The 18,055-nt window shown below is 45.8% G+C and overlaps 1 protein-coding gene across 1 annotated transcript in view; it reads right to left on the minus strand.

Moving 5' to 3' along the window:
* Positions 1-17,735, minus strand: part of IGFN1 (immunoglobulin like and fibronectin type III domain containing 1) — a 29,154-nt gene extending 11,419 nt beyond the window's left edge. The window contains exons 1-12 of the mRNA XM_074893388.1: positions 17,717-17,735; positions 17,080-17,202; positions 14,380-14,519; positions 14,021-14,120; positions 13,122-13,169; positions 12,524-12,569; positions 11,581-11,755; positions 10,866-10,979; positions 9,770-9,941; positions 8,866-9,138; positions 6,884-7,540; positions 1,073-6,802 (exon numbers count right to left, since the gene is read on the minus strand). Of these exons, the coding sequence (XP_074749489.1) occupies positions 1,073-6,802; positions 6,884-7,540; positions 8,866-9,138; positions 9,770-9,941; positions 10,866-10,979; positions 11,581-11,755; positions 12,524-12,569; positions 13,122-13,169; positions 14,021-14,120; positions 14,380-14,519; positions 17,080-17,202; positions 17,717-17,735 (7,597 nt within the window). The remainder of the gene's footprint in view (positions 1-1,072; positions 6,803-6,883; positions 7,541-8,865; positions 9,139-9,769; positions 9,942-10,865; positions 10,980-11,580; positions 11,756-12,523; positions 12,570-13,121; positions 13,170-14,020; positions 14,121-14,379; positions 14,520-17,079; positions 17,203-17,716) is intronic.
* Positions 17,736-18,055: the final 320 nt, after the last annotated feature.

Here is an 18,055-nt window from a genome sequence, read left to right on the forward strand (position 1 = left end):
CACACAATATAGTCCTAACATCAACCTAACAGGCAATGGATTCATCACAAATCACGTTATCCATCTACAGATTTGCTATTTTAAGTCTATGCTCATTCATTGTCTTGGCTCCCTCCACAGCCAGTGGGAAAAAGTAGGCTACTCCAGGATATGGATATACTACTTGATCGTTCTTTTCCTCTGCATTGAGCAGACACAGGGCTGCCCAACCCCTTCCCCCTAAGCAGCCCCAGGTCACGCTATTCTCTACCCCTGTATTCCTCTTTCCCTTCCCAAGTTCTTCTCCATTAACATCCTCGTCCCCTCTCTCATAAACATCCCATCTCCTTCCCCATTAACTCCAATTTTGTTGATTTTACTTCTTTATTTATATTTCTGTTTTGTTTGCCTTGATAATTTCTAACATATCAGAAATTTCATTAGGTAAATATTCCTCTTCGGCTATACATTTGAAGTTTCTCATTTCTACAATTTCACATTATCATCTTGCCAGTGTAGCCACTAGCAGTAAAGGCCTGCATACACATTACTCTCCTTTTACTATATTCAACACCTTATTATTTCTGATGTTACAAGAGAAAAGAGCTCTCTATACTAGGCCCAATGTGTATATTAATCTAATATAAGCAGGCACAGATTTGCTTCCAGAACTTGGAAAAACACAGATCTTTGCACTAGATGTTAGAACAAATAAAGTGAAATGATAAGTTTTAAACTGGAACAATATCAAAGAAACATGGCCATATTCCTTGAAACTATATGGAACTAGTATGTCTGTGAACTGAACTCTGTGATGTGGATCTGAATCATTTATCTGAATGAACAGCTCATACCTGTTTAAGACAATTTAAACAAAGATCATTTAGACTTTTAAGGCAGTTTGATCTGAGCAAACTGTGTAAGGTCAAACAGCAAATCAGAGGTAGAATTAGGAATAGATTACAACATAACCAAATTTCTATATACAGCTATATTTGTCTAAACCATAAGATTCGATTTCTCTCCAGGATTAGGAATATGAGTATCAAAATCCAAAGCCCAGCAATACAGAAGTCACCAATTAAACACGTACCTTTCAGATCATCTAGGCAATAATGTCTTCTTTTTCCCATACTTTCTGTATTCTTCAAGAAATCATTTGCTTTAAGATCGAGGTCGGGTTCCTGTTTTCTCTGGTTTATTGAAGGAGGTCCAGCATAAAGATCTGACATCTGACCATGATCCAATGACCCTTGACCAAAACCACCTGAAATCCTCCCATCAACTGCTCTATTATAGGATTTACTCCCTGCCCCTCTAACAGCAGAATTTTTACCATAAAGGGAGCCTAACTGTCCTAATTCTCTGCCCTCACCCCTGGCATCTACTTGACCTGGAAGTGAATCTCTGTCACCAGATGATTCTTTGTTCCCTGATCCTCTGAAATGACTGGCAGTGCCCTTTCTAGTTTCACCTCCTGTAGAAGATTTGCCAGGATGGGAATCCAGCCCATATTCACCACCTCGCCCAACGGCACCTACCACACCTTCTTTACCATGCAACTCCCTTTCACCAGCGCCTAACCTGCCAACACCACCTGCACCAGCCCTGGCTCCAGCTGACCCACTGTCCTTGCTATAGGGAGACACCGTGCCCCGAATTGCAGAGCCACTGAAACCACCACCTTCTGAGAAGCCATCTCCTCCTGCTCCACCTATATATCCTTGAGCTCTGCTCTGCGTCGCATCCCTGCCATGGAGACTTCCCATTACTTCTTCATCCCGAAAAGGAAACTGAGCACCTCCTGCCACACCCCCACCTGGGACATCATTCTTTCCATAGAAAGAACCAACTCTCCCTGCACCATATACACCAGCAACACCAAGACCAGCCCCAACTGGGACACCATCCTTACCATAGGGATAACCAACTCCTCCTGCACCAGCTACACCAGCACCACCAAGACCAGCCCCAACTGGAAGACCATCCTTTCCATAGGGAGACCCAACTCCTCCTGCACCAGCTGCACCAGCACCACCAAGACCAGCCCCAACTGGGACACCATCCTTGCCATAGGGAGAACCAACTCCTCCTGCACCAGCTACACCAGCACCAGCAATGCCAGCCCCAACTGGAAGACCATCCTTTCCATAGGGAGAACCAACTCCTCCTGCACCAGCTACGCCAGCACCACCCAGACCAGCTCCAACTGGAGCACCATCCTTGCCATAGGGAAAACCAACTCCTCCTGCACCAGCTACACTAGCACCAGCAATGCCAGCCCCAACCGGGACACCATCCTTTCCGTAGGGAGACCCAACTCCTCCTGCACCAGCTACACCAGCACCACCAAGACCAGCCCCAACTGGAAGACCATCCTTTCCATAGGGAGAACCAACTCCTCCTGCACCAGCTACACCAGCACCACCAATGCCAGCCCCAACTGGAAGACCATCCTTTCCATAGGGAGACCCAACTCCTCGTGCACCAGCTGCACCAGCACCACCAAGACCAGCCCCAACTGGGACACCATCCTTGCCATAGGGAGAACCAACTCCTCCTGCACCAGCTACACCAGCACCAGCAATGCCAGCCCCAACTGGCAGACCATCCTTTCCATAGGGAGACCCAACTCCTCCTGCACCAGCTACGCCAGCACCACCCAGACCAGCTCCAACTGGAGCACCATCCTTGCCATAGGGAAAACCAACTCCTCCTGCACCAGCTACACCAGCACCACCCAGACCAGCTCCAACTGGAGCACCATCCTTGCCATAGGGAAAACCAACTCCTCCTGCACCAGCTACACCAGCACCACCCAGACCAGCTCCAACTGGAGCACCATCCTTGCCATAGGGAGACCCAACTCCTCCTGCACCAGCTACGCCAGCACCACCAAGACCAGCCCCAACTGGGACACCATCCTTGCCATAGGGAGACCTAATTCCTCCTGCACCAGCTACACCAGCACCACCAATGCCAGCCCCAACTGGGACACCATCCTTTCCATAGGGAGACCCAACTCCTCCTGCACCAGCTACACAAGCACCACCAAAACCAGCCCCAACTGGGACACCATCCTTACCATAGGGATAACCAACTCCTCCTGCACCAGCTACGCCAGCACCAGCAATGCCAGCCCCAACTGGGACACCATCCTTGCCATAGGGAAAACCAACTCCTCCGGCACCAGCTACGCCAGCAACACCAAGACCAACCCCAGCTGGGACACCATCCTTTCCACAGGGAGAACCAACTCCTCCTGCACCAGCTACGCCAGCACCAGCAATGCCAGCCCCAACTGGGACACCATCCTTGCCATAGGGAAAACCAACTCCTCCTGCACCAGCTACGCCAGCAACACCAAGACCAACCCCAGCTGGGACACCATCCTTTCCATAGGGAGAACCAACTCCTCCTGCACCAGATACATCAACACCACCAAGACCAGCCCCAACTGGAAGACCATCCTTTCCATAGGGAGAACCAACTCCTCCTGCACCAGCTACGCCAGCACCACCAAGACCAGGCCCAACTGGGACACCATCCTTTCCATAGGGAGAACCAACTCCTCCTGCACCAGCTACACCAGCACCACCAAGACCAGCCCCAACTGGAAGACCATCCTTTCCATAGGGAGACCCAACTCCTCCTGCACCAGCTACACCAGCACCACCAAGACCAGGCCCAACTGGAAGACCATCCTTTCCGTAGGGAGAACCAACTCCTCCTGCACCAGCTACACCAGCACCAGCAATGCCAGCCCCAACTAGGACACCATCCTTGCCATAGGGAGACTTAATTCCTCCTGCACCAGCTACACCGGCACCACCAATACCAGCCCCAACTGGGACACCATCCTTGCCATAGGGAGAACCAACTCCTCCTGCACCAGCTACGCCAGCACCACCAAGACAAGCCCCAACTGGGACACCATCCTTGCCATAGGGAGACTTAATTCCTCCTGCACCAGCTACACCGGCACCACCAATACCAGCCCCAACTGGGACACCATCCTTACCATAGGGATAACCAACTCCTCCTGCACCAGCTACGCCAGCGCCAGCAATGCCAGCCCCAGCTGGGACACCATCCTTTCCATAGGAAAAACCTCCTTCACCTGCACCAGCACCAGCAATGCCAGCCCCAACTGGGACACCATCCTTTCCATAGGGAGAACCAACTCCTCCTGCACCAGCTACACCAGCACCAGCAATGCCAGCCCCAACTGGGACACCATCCTTTCCGTAGGGAGACCCAACTCCTCCTGCACCAGCTACGCCAGCACCACCAATGCCGGCCCCAGCTGGAAGTCCATCCTTTCCATAGGGAGACCGAACTCCTCCTGCACCAGCTACACCAGCACCACTCAGACCAGCCCCAACTGGGACACCATCCTTTCCATAGGGAGAACCAACTCCTCTTGTACCAGCTGCACCAGCACCACCAATACCAGCCCCAACTGGAAGACCATCCTTTCCATAGGGAGAACCAACTCCTCCTGCACCAGCTACACCAGCACCAGCAATGCCAGCCCCAACCGGGACACCATCCTTTCCGTAGGGAGACCCAACTCCTCCTGCACCAGCTACACCAGAACCACCAAGACCAGCCCCAACTGGAAGACCATCCTTTCCGTAGGGAGACCCAACTCCTCCTGCACCAGCTACACCAGCACCACCAAGACCAGCCCCAACTGGGACACCATCCTTACCATAGGGATAACCAACTCCTCCTGCACCAGCTACGCTAGCACCACCAAGACCAGCCCCAACTGGGACACCATCCTTTCCATAGGGAGAACCAACTCCTCCTGCACCAGCTACGCCAGCACCACCAATGCCAGCCCCAACTGGAAGACCATCCTTTCCATAGGGAGACCCAACTCCTCCTGCACCAGCTACGCCAGCACCACCCAGACCAGCTCCAACTGGAGCACCGTCCTTGCCATAGGGAAAACCAACTCCTCCTGCACCAGCTACACTAGCACCAGCAATGCCAGCCCCAACCGGGACACCATCCTTTCCGTAGGGAGACCCAACTCCTCCTGCACCAGCTACACCAGCACCACCAAGACCAGCCCCAACTGGAAGACCATCCTTTCCGTAGGGAGACCCAACTCCTCCTGCACCAGCTACGCCAGCACCACCAATGCCAGCCCCAACTGGAAGACCATCCTTTCCATAGGGAGACCCAACTCCTCCTGCACCAGCTACGCCAGCACCACCCAGACCAGCTCCAACTGGAGCACCATCCTTGCCATAGGGAAAACCAACTCCTCCTGCACCAGCTACACTAGCACCAGCAATGCCAGCCCCAACCGGGACACCATCCTTTCCGTAGGGAGACCCAACTCCTCCTGCACCAGCTACACCAGCACCACCAAGACCAGCCCCAACTGCAAGACCATCCTTTCTACGGGGAGACCCAGCTCCTCCTGCACCAGCTACACCAGCACCACCAATGCCAGCCCCAACTGGGACACCATCCTTACCATAGGGATAACCAACTCCTCCTGCACCAGCTACACCAGCACCACCAAGACCAGCCCCAACTGGGACACCATCCTTTCCATAGGGTGACCCAACTCCTCCTGCACCAGCTACACCAGCACCACCAATGCCAGCCCCAACTGGGACACCATCCTTGCCATAGGGTGACCCAACTCCTCCTGCACCAGCTACACCAGCACCACCAAGACCAGCCCCAACTGGGACACCAACCTTTCCATAGGGAGAACCAACTCCTCCTGCACCAGCTACACCAGCACCACCAATGCCAGCCCCAACTGGGACACCATCCTTTCCATAGGGAGACCCAACTCCTCCTGCACCAGCTACACCAGCACCACCAAGACCAGCCCCAACTGGCAGACCATCCTTGCCATAGGGTGACCCAACTCCTCCTGCACCAGCTACACCAGCACCACCAATACCAGCCCCAACTGGGACACCATCCTTACCATAGGGAGAACCAACTCCTCCTCCACCAGATACACCAGCACCACCAAGACCACCCCCAACTGGGACACCATCCTTTCCAAAAGGATAACCAACTCCTCCTGCACCAGCTATACCAGCACCACCAAGACCAGCCCCAACTGGCAGACCATCCTTTCCATAGGGTGACCCAACTCCTCCTGCACCAGCTACGACAGCACCACCAAGACCAGCCCCAACTGGGACACCATCCTTTCCATAGTTATGCCCAATACCCCCTGCAGCAGCACCACCGATGCCAGCAGTAGGCAGGAGACCATCCTTTCCATAGCGAGACAAAACTCCTGCTTCAACAGCTACACCAGCACCACGAATACCACTTCCATGTGGGAGACCATCCTTTCCATAGGGAGATTCAACACCTCCAAAACCACCAATTGTAGGCCCACCAATGCCTGCTCCAGCAGTGAGGCCATCCTTTCCATAGTGAGATCCAACTCCCCCTGCACCAGCTACACCAGCACCACCAACACCTGTTTGAAGTGGGACACCATCCTTTCCATAGGGAGACCCAATTCCCCCTGCACCAGCTACACCACGATCACCAACACCTGCTCCATCTAGCTGACCATCTGGACCATAGAAAGCCTCCACTTCCCTGGTAGAATTGTCACCTGCACCAGATATAGCCCCATGTTCGGCTGGAAGACCTCCTGGACCATAGAAGAGGCCAGATGTTCCTGTCTGACCTAAACGACTGCTAGCATGAAGTGTCAGTCCATCCTTGCTATAGGGAGCCCCTATTTGTCCTTTTCTGCTTATACTTGCTTCATTCATATCAACTACAGTTGGCAGACCATCCTTGCCATAGGGGGACCTCATTCCTCCTGCTGTCTCAGTACCTGCAGCATTCTTTATAGCTCTAGTCCCTGGACTAGCCCTACTCAACAGATCACTCTGACCACCGTCTCCCACCCTGGTTGAATCAGGATCAAGTCCATCTAACCCAGAACTTCCATCAGTAGCACCTAATCTTCCAACACCCCCAAAGCCAGCTCTGTAACTAGTATCACCTAATTTACCATCCTTGTCATGCTGAGAGCCTGCACCTTCTCCAATATCCATGTCAACGTTAACAGCATCCAGCACACCATCATCTCTGCCATCCACAGAATACCGTTCACCTGCTCCTCCTAATCCATCACCAGTATCTGCTCTGCCTGTCATAGAATCCTTGCTGCGAAAAGGCCTTAATCCACTTTTGCCTCCTAAGCCTTTTAATCCAAAGCTACTACCGTCATTTGTCACTGAGTCTCCATCTAGGTCTGCTCCAGAAAACTGCCCAAATCCCATCCTTCCATTTCTGTGGGCTCCATGTAGCCCATCTTTTCCCAAAAATCTATGGCTTCCATCAGAATCAATGGAGTGGCCTTGACTGCCACCTTGACTGTTTCTGTCCCAGCCATCTTTTTCCACACCAGTGTCCATAAGATGATCTTCACTGTCAACATATTCTCTGCGTCGAAGTTTCTTAGCCCTATCTTTATCTGGCAGTGTTTCTTTCAGGCTCTCAGATTTCTCTCTTTCACCTTCTTCACCCTGTCTCCTCTTTCCTTTGGCATCTGTATTGAAGATGGATTGTTTGATTGGAGGAGATATAATTTCCAGGAAAAGAGGAAAAAAAAAAAAAGAATAGACAACCAATAGGTCATGTACTACATCAGCAATCAAAGAAAAGTGTTAGCTTTTTGTTGTAATTTCATTCTAGGACACAGAAACATAATATATTTAAAGCAATTTAAATTCAGTTCAAATCCTGATTTTTTTCAGTGTCACATTCAGACATAATTTTACATCTTAGTTTAAAAGGCATTTATTTTTAGTGGAAACATGCTTGTTAAAAAACCAACCAACCAACCAAAATAAAACAAAAAACCAAGGCAAATTTCCAGCATGACAGGTCTAATTTAGAGGGGCTTGGATTGTATCTGGGACTCATTAGTTCCTTCTGCCTTCTCCCTTCAGCCCCGGAGGAGTTACAGAATATCCCACGCACAGAGTGGCCCTCAGTTCCCACCCGTGAATTATGATCTCACTGCCAAGGAGGCAGCTTGCACATTTGGCATCCTGGCATTTTAGAGATGGCCAACCTGAAGACTAAAGATTCCAATCCTGTGAATAGCTTTGTATTAATCCAAAATTCAGGCTTTTCTGAGATCATGTCACTCATTGATTTGATTTCCAAGCTAGATCTCATTTCTGTAAAGCATTAACAGCTCAATGAAATCAGTGGGCAGTTTCTTTGTACGTCATACTCAACCTGCACTGTTTCTAAAAGATCATCAAAAAAGTCTTTATGAAAGAGACCACCTTCTGCTGCAGCAGGATGTCAAAAGAAACCAAAGCAACTACCTTTCAGCAGCAAAAATAATGAGCCAGGTAACAATCTGCTTGCATTGAAAAGAGTGTTTCCCAGCTTCCTTTGAGCTTCTTCTAACAGGTTTAACTTCTAATTTGGAAAGAAAAACACTATCTAGCAAGATAGTACTGAATAGTATTGATAATATAGAATTGATAGTATTGAAAGTTCCTTGATCCCCTGTATGCTCTACTGTGTTCACACAGTGACAGCTTCATCAAAAACACGTTGAGATATGGAGCATTTTCCAATAACTGATGGGAGAACATGCTACTTCATAGTAGCTGTAGAGTAAATAAGCCAATAGGATTTGTCAGGACTAATAAAAAGGGAAAAAAAGGTCTCATCTGAAGATGAAAGAAGGTGTAAACAGACCTTCATTTTTCCAAATATAATTTAGGAACTAGAGGCTCTGAAATTCATTTCTCAGCATAGAATCATCTCAATGAGCAATCAGGCAGTGAGAGGAATATTGTTTTGTTAACACACATCAAGCCAACACCATGGGAATAATACTGTGTCACTTACACTCTACAATAAGCCAGGCATTTGAGGAGCAGAGTCCAGTGTCAAGCGTGTACATGCCGTTGTCAGAGGGCACAACATTCTTGATAATCAACTGGTGGGTCAGACCGTCAGGTGTTACAGAGATCTGGTGCTTCTCACTCGCCTCGAGAAGGTGGGTTTTGTGTAGCCACACAGCATCGTAGCAGGGTGTGCGTAGGCTACACTCAAAGACAGCATCTTCTTCCTCAGGACAACGCACATCACTGAGCGGCTGTGCAAATCTCACAGGGATGGCTGCAATGGAAAAATCAAAAGCTATAGAAAGGAAACAGAGCTATGTCTGTCTTCCAGGAAAAACTTGTTGCTGCTGAAGGGAGAAAGACAGACAGGAACTTGCCATGCCTGTGAGCATTGATTTAAGCAGAAAAAGGAAAAACTGAGATGTGCTCCTGCACCCAATTCTACAGGACAGAAAAGCAGAAAAGTAGATTTTCGTCTTTATTATCTTCTGAGACATTTATACCACACATCACTCCATGTGCTGATAATGTGTAGTCATTAATGTATTTCAGCAGCATGATACTTGTATTGAGTTGCTAGTTACTACTCTGACTTTACAAGAGGAAACTATAGCATGGAGTAAGTTAAGGAATTTGGACTCTTTCATCCAGAAGCCAGAGTCAAACTGGTACTTGAACTTAGTCCTTTGGACCAAAAACGCAACACCCATATCACATAATTCACCCTCCTGCTCTTTTTCACCTGTGTCGTATAAGAAGCCCTTATCTGGCAATACAGAAACAGTCTTCTGTAGTCACCAGGTTTTACTGCTCAGCTTTGCATACGCTCCTAGATAAAAATTTTCCAGCAAAAATTAATATCTTGTTACAGTTGCACATCACATACGTCTAGCTCAATTCCTTACATTCAGCATCCAATTCAGTTGAGAAAACAGGTACGTCCTCCACTCTGACTTGATACAAGCCTGCATCTTCTGGCTGCACATCGTTGACAATGAAATGATACCTTTTTCCAATTCGTCTCAGGCAGTGCTTTCTGTATTCATCCCCTGTTCCATATCTGAGCCTCTCACCATCCTAGGAAGAGAAAGAATATTCTCTCAAAGGCAATGCACAACTAGTGTAAGGCATTTCAAACAAATCAGGCCAAACGTGTGCTGTGATCACCTTATTGTTACAAATGAGTAACAACAGAGAGGTCTACACTCTATTACTACCTACAAAGGACAGGGCTCATTGCTTATGTAACACACAGGCAATGCCATGTGCAGTCAGTGCTGCACAGAACAGAGCATCAGTGATTGGCTACAGGCCAAGTTCAAACTACGACACTCATAGATGGATAAGCAGGCGAGTTCACCACTTTCCTATCTGTAACACCCTTGGGTTACCTTCTCCGTGTTGTGGCTGCATGGACTTCATGTCATGCATTTGATTCAGAAGTTCATAGAGTTAGTCTGACCTCCTCTTTAGTGAATTCCAATTTCCCCTGTATTAAAGCCACTAACCACAGTTTGACTGAAATGTATCTTCCAGAAAAACATCCACAGCACTGATCACCTGGGGATCACATCAGAATAACTACAGAACTAGATGGGATGTTTTACTTCCTTGACATCTTCTTTCACAGAAGTGAATTATAGTGGAATAGCACACTCGAGAAAGTCAATAAAATCAGTTGTTTTTCTTATATGAGACTGCAGAATTTCTGCAGCCTGGAAGACACTGAGAATTTCCTCTTACCAGAAGAGGTCTTGAAGTCAAAAGGATGTCAGTAACTGACTGTCTCCCCTGTACCTAGATCTACAAAGCCCAAGTGATATTTACCACCACAGACAACCTGGACCCCCACACCAACACTTCTCCCTAACCAATCAAGGATTCTGAAATGGACAATTTTAAGAAGTTCATTTGCTCTCAGCCACTGCCCAGCAGATCAAACATTTTATGTAGAAGATTTCAGTGGCTGCTATGAGCTGGCCAACTCATCTTGCCCCTCACCTTAAGCAGATAAACTTTGCTGTTACTATTTTTCAGGTCCATCATCAGACTGAAGGTAGCTTTTCCCTCCTTGTTGACTTTGATGTGTTCAAAGTTTCTGATACTGTGTATTAACTGCAAAGAAAGATACAAGCACATAGTAAATGATAAGGCTGCCATGACAGCAGTTCTTAAGCTGTTGAACTAATGTGAAATCTACTTTTTATCTGCATAGAAAAGAGCTGCCTCTAACTTATGGGTATAGAAGAAGCATCTGTAAGTTATCACAGTTTCCTCCTGTAGGCAAATTATATTTTATGTGCTACCTCCTGATCATTCACACACTATGCAACCACTATCTGTCTAGGTTTCTACATGCCCCTGTATGTGAAGGTCAGTTTTGACTCTTGGGCAAATAACTTTCCAATTTGGGGTCCAAATTCTCATCAGAGGCAACTGAATACAGATTTTAGCCACGTGGTTTAATAAAAGCATTACCCTACAGTCTGTATTTCCTAAATATATGAACTGAACTTCAAAAAAGTTAATAGCAGTTTCATCTGCATGAGTATAGAAGTAGGACTTCTTTAAAACATTGTCATAAATCATTTTCTGTCATACAATAAGATTTTCATCTGCAAAGCAATTTAGGAAGATTTATCCTATTTTCAGAAGCTACTGAGTTAATACAGGACTCTGCAGTTTGTTAAAAATCAGTGGTTTTAGTTTACTTTACCTCTCCTTGTTCACTCTCTGTGTTCTTCCTCAGCTCCTGCAGCTTTCTCAGCATCCCACGGAAGTCAACAATTCCATATTTCATACAGATTTTCTCATAATCTCTCCTATCTGCATGCAGCAAGAGTTGCCAGACTGCTTCTTTGTCCAGGGGTTTTGGTTTTGGTGCTGGGGCCCTTAGAACCAGGGGGAAAAAAACCAATCTAGACATTTGACAGACAACACGATGTCTTGTTTTCTATACTTAATTCTCTTTCATCTCTCTCTCCATCATTTCTGTAGTTCACTTGGCCCTGTAGATCTAAACAAGAAAGAACGGGACTCTTCCAGAACAGGTTTTCTGTATCTATACTACAAATTAAATGCTGTCAGGGAACTGGGCCATATAGGGCAAGACTGTAATGCAGTTATCCACACTGTTAAATTATCAGCAGAGTCACTGGCACAGTTTGGCCCAGGTCAATTTGCACTCTCCCAAGCGATTTCTCAGCACAGTTCAGATTTTGCACAGGCCAGAGATCATTCCCATCAGGCAATCTTTGGAAGTTCCCACCTGGGAAGTGAAGGGATTTCAGCACCGTGCACATGGCAGTCTGTGCAGTTGGCCTGGGAGCCAGGGCTCAGCCCCTGATTAGCCAGAAAGATCATTACATGAAGACTTAGACAGGAAGTTACTTGTGAGTTAAAAACAGGAAAGCAGAGAAACACATCTTTTAAGTCAAAATCTTGTGGTGCAAAGGAACATACACCTCAAAATGAGGTTGGTACCTGGTGTTTATTTTAGCCTCACAGATAGTGGCAAACTGTTCTGTTATGTCTCTCCATAGTGAGTCTCACAACAACTTTAGAAACAAGAAGTGTTGCCTTGAAGATCAATGAAGCTGTCCCCTATCATCAAGAAACATCTAGGAAGTGTAACAATGGCCTTTGTTACAGAGGCTTACCGCTTCCTCAGCAGCTTCCTGAAGTCCTGAAGCTTCTTCTTTAACTCTGTTAAAGGGGGGGAAACAACAAACATTCAGATACCCAACACTGTGAAATATATCCCCAAAAAGAAGATAATGCAAAATAGCCACTGACAACAGGCCATGCTGCTATGCTGTTTATCTCTGGTGATGTTTTCACACTTTACAAAACAGCTGCCATGAAACTTAGAGCAAGTTTTCTCTTCCCCATTCATGTCCTTTGAGTGCCATGAAAGTTCATCACTTCCTAGGGGGCTTTTCTCTCTTTCTAGAGAGGACACTCTAGAAACCCAGTATTTTCCAGCTGTGTTAACATGTTTGATCCAGCTGTATTTGACATCACAAAATCCTTTTCTAGCACTAATGATTCCAGAATCATTAATTAGAACAGCTCAAAGCCATGTCTAAGATCATCACTTTACTCAAAGGTAAATAACAAGCAGAAAGAGACGACAGAACATTAGTGAATCATTAACCCTACTCTTACTTTATTCTTTACAAGTTTGGGGTAGTAATAATGTGGTAGACAGAGGAGTATTAACTATGCCCCCCCAAACAAAAAAAAAATCTAACTCACCATCAGCAGGATGAACAGGAACATATTTTGCTTTCCTCTTAAAGCCAACTGATAGTTTATAAGAGAAAACAGGGGAAAAACAAGCCGTAAGATGAACAAGATAACAGTCAGACTGACACCAGCAAACCAATGAACTCTAAAACCTCTGTATCTGTTACTAATGCACAAGGAAATTGTAGTTTGGATTTCCTTGTCAATCTGTCATTGACTCCTAGTAATGTCCACCCAGAAATGCAATATTTCTATTGCAACTGACTCTGTACTTACTGGATACTCTACACAGTGGAGGAGACTGTTTCTGCCCTATCAAGCTTATGGATTAAGCAATGGGAGGAAATATTAACATCTTGATTTAGAGATGGGAAGCCAAGGTGCAAGGATTATCTGGCCAAATGCAGATAGTTGCCTTCTAAACTTACTTTACAGGCACACAGGTGAAGTGGATGATTCCAACTTAGTCCACCTCCTGCTCAAGCAGATTCCAAGAATCAGGCAGTTATATTTTACTCACAAAGTGCACATTTCTCTCCACTGACTATAAAAGGAAGCAGGGGACTAGGTCAGGCAGACACCATAGACATCTGAAATGAAGTGGGATGGATCCCCCCCAAAAGACTGATTTGTTCAACATCATAAAGAAAGGATTGAACCAATTCAACACTAAACCCAGAGCATCCAGTGCAGTGACCACTTTCTTCTCCCTTGCTTTAAAGCTCATACTGTCATGGAGCCACCAAAGTGGGGGGAGTCACAGAAGAGTTCCAGTCCTCAGTGAGCAGAAAATAGACCTTCACACCAAGGATACTTAGACAGTGCTCTGGGCACTCACCCCCAGAGGACAGCAAAGCCAACTACTTGGGACCACAGGACCTTTGGGACACAGAACCAGTCAATCCTACCTTGTATGATCCTGAGGCCAGCAGAGCATGCAGCTTCCCCATATTCATTCACAGCAAAGCAACGATACAAATCACTGTCATCTGCAGTGAGTTTGTTTATCTTAAGAAGAAAAACATAGTAAGAGCTCAGAGTGATGTGCTATGGTTCAGTTCACACACCTTCAGCTTCTAATAAAGCAGCTACTCAATGACATCTCAGATCTTTCTTCTGTTCCCAGAATGACTCTAAAAAGCTTTGTTTGCTTATCTTTGTGTTATCTCAGATCTGGTGACATCTATATCAGCCTACTGCAGGTTTTTCCTTTCCTTTGCTCTCTCTGTTCCATGAGTCCTGTCTGAAATATTTGAAATATCTTTACCTGCAGAATGAATTCATTTTTAACGTTATTGAAGAATGTTTCATATTTGGCAGGATCATCCATTCTTCCTTGTACACGTGTCCATTTCACGTCAGGGGTTGGGACACCTTTGACCACAGCACTGAAAATGGCATTTTTACCTTCAGAAAGAGGCAAGAAATTAGTTATTTAAGATGGGCTTGAACATGACAACTCTCATGCCAGGCTCCTTATGTTATCAATAGAGAGATTCCCAGAGTAACCCATCTGTGCTTTAGGCAGAAACATTATTTGAAAATAATTATATCTTTTGGGTTTTCCTGTAAAAGATGCCTAAATTACCAGTTGAAGTTGCAATAAATGCCCAAATTACTTCAAGACATCTGCTACAATCTCCACGCTAACTCACTGGCTTTCAAAGAGATTACTTGAAAATTAACTTTAAAATTCACCACTGACACGTATGGTCGCTGCCTGTGTTTTTATTGCACAGTCATGTGGATAGAGAAATTACGTACTCAAGAGAGCAATTTTTTGGTAGCTTTGTCTAATTTTGAACTCCCTCAATGTTTGGTCAGGGCCAAAGAACAGGCAGTTATTAGCTGAAGTCCAGGCTACCTTTCCCCATGTCCATAATGTCAGGGTTTGCCTCCATTCAATCATAAAAAGCCTTTAAAATGTGGTGTTAGCCTGCCAGATGTGACTGCTAACATCCTCTGATCATCTCTGAAATCAACAGCACTATAGCAAGTTCAGCCCAGACTTGCTTCTGGCAACTTGTATGCTTGTACCACAGCCACGAAATGCCCGAATCTGTTCTCATCACACACATTCCCCTGCAAGTTCCCATTGCTCCTCCACTCTTCCAGACTATTCCCTTTGTTGCGACCATGCTGGGCAGGATGTGAGATAATAAAGGACTCACTGTGCTGGAGTCCTGTGTCTCTAGACATCAGTAAAGTTCATCTGTGAATAGCTGCAGCTCTGGGTCTCTTTTTCATTTGGATAAATCTGGATTTATTAGGAGGTGGAAACAAGAAAATACCCCTTCTGCACACTTGAGAAAATATGTTCTTAACAGACAACACAGTACCACAACTGGGAGGACCCATGCAGGGTAGGGTGTTTCCCCATGTACTCTCTACATGTCCTCTTTCTGCAATATCTTCCTTGTCTGCTAGCCTGGCACCATCCTGCGCTCCAAACACACCATGCTCTGCTATCTGAAGAGGCATGGAAGGGAGAAGAGGATGGGCTTTACCTGTGAGCCCTCTTCTTCATCTCTGCTTCCCTAAGAACCTGAATATACTGCAGATGACCACAGAAATCTCCAACAGCTTTACCACTACCTAGTAAAAACCTTTTCTTCCAAAAAGCTTCGAAGACATAGGAAGCACTATGAAACAACAAATCAGAGAAGTGACTCATGTGTAGGTAAATGGGAGTGTCACAGGAGAATAGAAATGGACATGAGTTATCCATGAATGTAGCTCAGGGTGGAAATGATTACTACCTTTCTTTTGCAATAGTTTTGGTCTTCAGGTGACCAACAGAAAGTCTTGCAATATTTCCCACACCCTTTTGCAGGCACCACCAAAAATCTTATTTGATGCAGCAAGCTCCTGCCAACAGATTCTTAAACAAAAGGCATCTTCCAACTTTTTCTGAGATTACAGTCTGATTTTAACTGGTTTGTCAAATTTTAGCCATTCTGGCTGCAATTTCTCATGTTTGCCATCTGGACACAACTCCACAGCTAGGAGTATCAGCTAATCCATGCACTGAATGCAATAGGGCAATGATGAGGTAATTAAAGACACTCATCGTGCATCTGCATAGACACTGAATTCAGGTTACACAGTGACCAACCTGAATGCCCTAACATTTCGTATATGAACTATGAGGAACTTACTGTAAATGAAATAACTTGAAAAAATTAGACAGGGTGACTGACCACCGCCTTGGTTCATGCCTCAAGCTTGCAGGTGGAAGGAAGGTGGAGGAGGAGGAGGGAGGTACCACTAGAGGCCACTGTGCTCCTTCATAAAATCGTAATGGCTCCTGAAAATCAACAGGGGTGTGACAACACTGAAATCCAGGGTGCTAGAAACGGGTCAGTCTTGTGAGGGAAGAGGAGCTACACGATCTCCTCAGGCTAACCCACTCCAAAAAAAAAAATAATATATGACTCTGCAAGTGCAGAGAGATTACTGGAAGGCTTCCCATTGATTTTAGGTCTTGGTTCATTAGCTGCCCCCTCTGTACTCCATGCAAGATCCATACTGCTTCTTGAAGGAGAAGTACAGCCTAAATAGCATCTGCAGTCAGTATATCTTATTTTAAAAAGCAGTTAATTTTAGTGCTAAACACTCATAACACAAGTTAATTTAACAGTAAAAAACAACTTTTTCAACGTACTTAATCTTTTGCTGCAAAATACTTACTTTAAGAGCTTCCTGCAGAATTCACAGGATTTCTTGTATACATTAGGAGACAGATTTTGACCTTGCATACACTAGTGAAAACTCAGGAGACCTCTATCAATACTGATGGAATTTTCATCAGAACAACAAAGACTTTGGCCACACAACACTTGTTTTCTGGTCTAGTCAAATCTCTTTAAAAACTAGCTTGATTTAATTACGACAATTGTTTCATGTAGGTGAGATGTGGAATCAAGCCTCCAGGTCTGTGGCTTTGACTGCCTTTCAAGAATCTCACCTTCCTGCAATGTCAGACTGACAGGTTTCCGCTCAAAATCAGGTGTACTGCATCCTTTTGGAATATCATCCACAAACTGGGTGATAACAACTCCTGGGACAGAAGATTTCTTGAAGGATTTTACTAGAAAGACAAGCAAAAATAGATTCAATTAATATAACGTTTGTCCTTTAGAAGCAATCTCTCGATCTGCATTGCCTTTCTGTAGAACAGTATCTGTTCCTGCTCTGCTCCTCTTGGACTATAAAGGGCCCATCCCTTCTAGTACTACGGGCTGTAAGTGTGTCCAAAGGCTGAAGCATTAAGGTCTGTGATTTTGTGCTGACTTACTGCAAAGCTAGAGCCCAAGTGGGAAAATCTGCAATCAAGATCACAATCCAGGGCCGCATTGGCTTACAGGACTAGCGATAATTTGGATAGAGAACGCTTTACATCAGTTACTGTTCCAGATAAAACCTCAAAATGTGTCATGAGAAAGACACTATTGCAAAGGTCAGCAGAACCTGACAGGCCAGTTACTGGTGTCTCTCCTTGTGGTGGTGAGAGACAGATACCTAATTGCCAAACAAGAAAAGCAAGTTGGGCTTATTCTGAAGGGTATTCCAGGTAGCTTTCACAGCTGTGTCTGTTCTCTCACCTGCCTGATGGCTGGTCATGATGGCTCAGCTGCCTATGGTCAGAACAAGCAGACTACAGGTTCTCCTGTGAAAAAGACAAACCATTTCATTATTTACAGTTCACAAGGGAAATGACAAACCTTAATACTGCTCACTTTTATGATGCATTTTGCCCTTCCTCACTTGCCACATCTTAGCAGTCAAGTCGAGAAAGGCCTGCCAATCAACACATCATGACATGTCTTTCCAAAACATCATGACACAGTTTTGAATCAAGACAAACCAGGTACAAAAATGGCTAGCAGGGCTAAATGGAAAATGTACACATTTAACAGCATCCGTCTGTCACCTCTTCCATT

Source organism: Strix uralensis, chromosome 24 (genome assembly GCF_047716275.1).
Source record: "Strix uralensis isolate ZFMK-TIS-50842 chromosome 24, bStrUra1, whole genome shotgun sequence".
NCBI lineage: Eukaryota > Metazoa > Chordata > Aves > Strigiformes > Strigidae > Strix > Strix uralensis.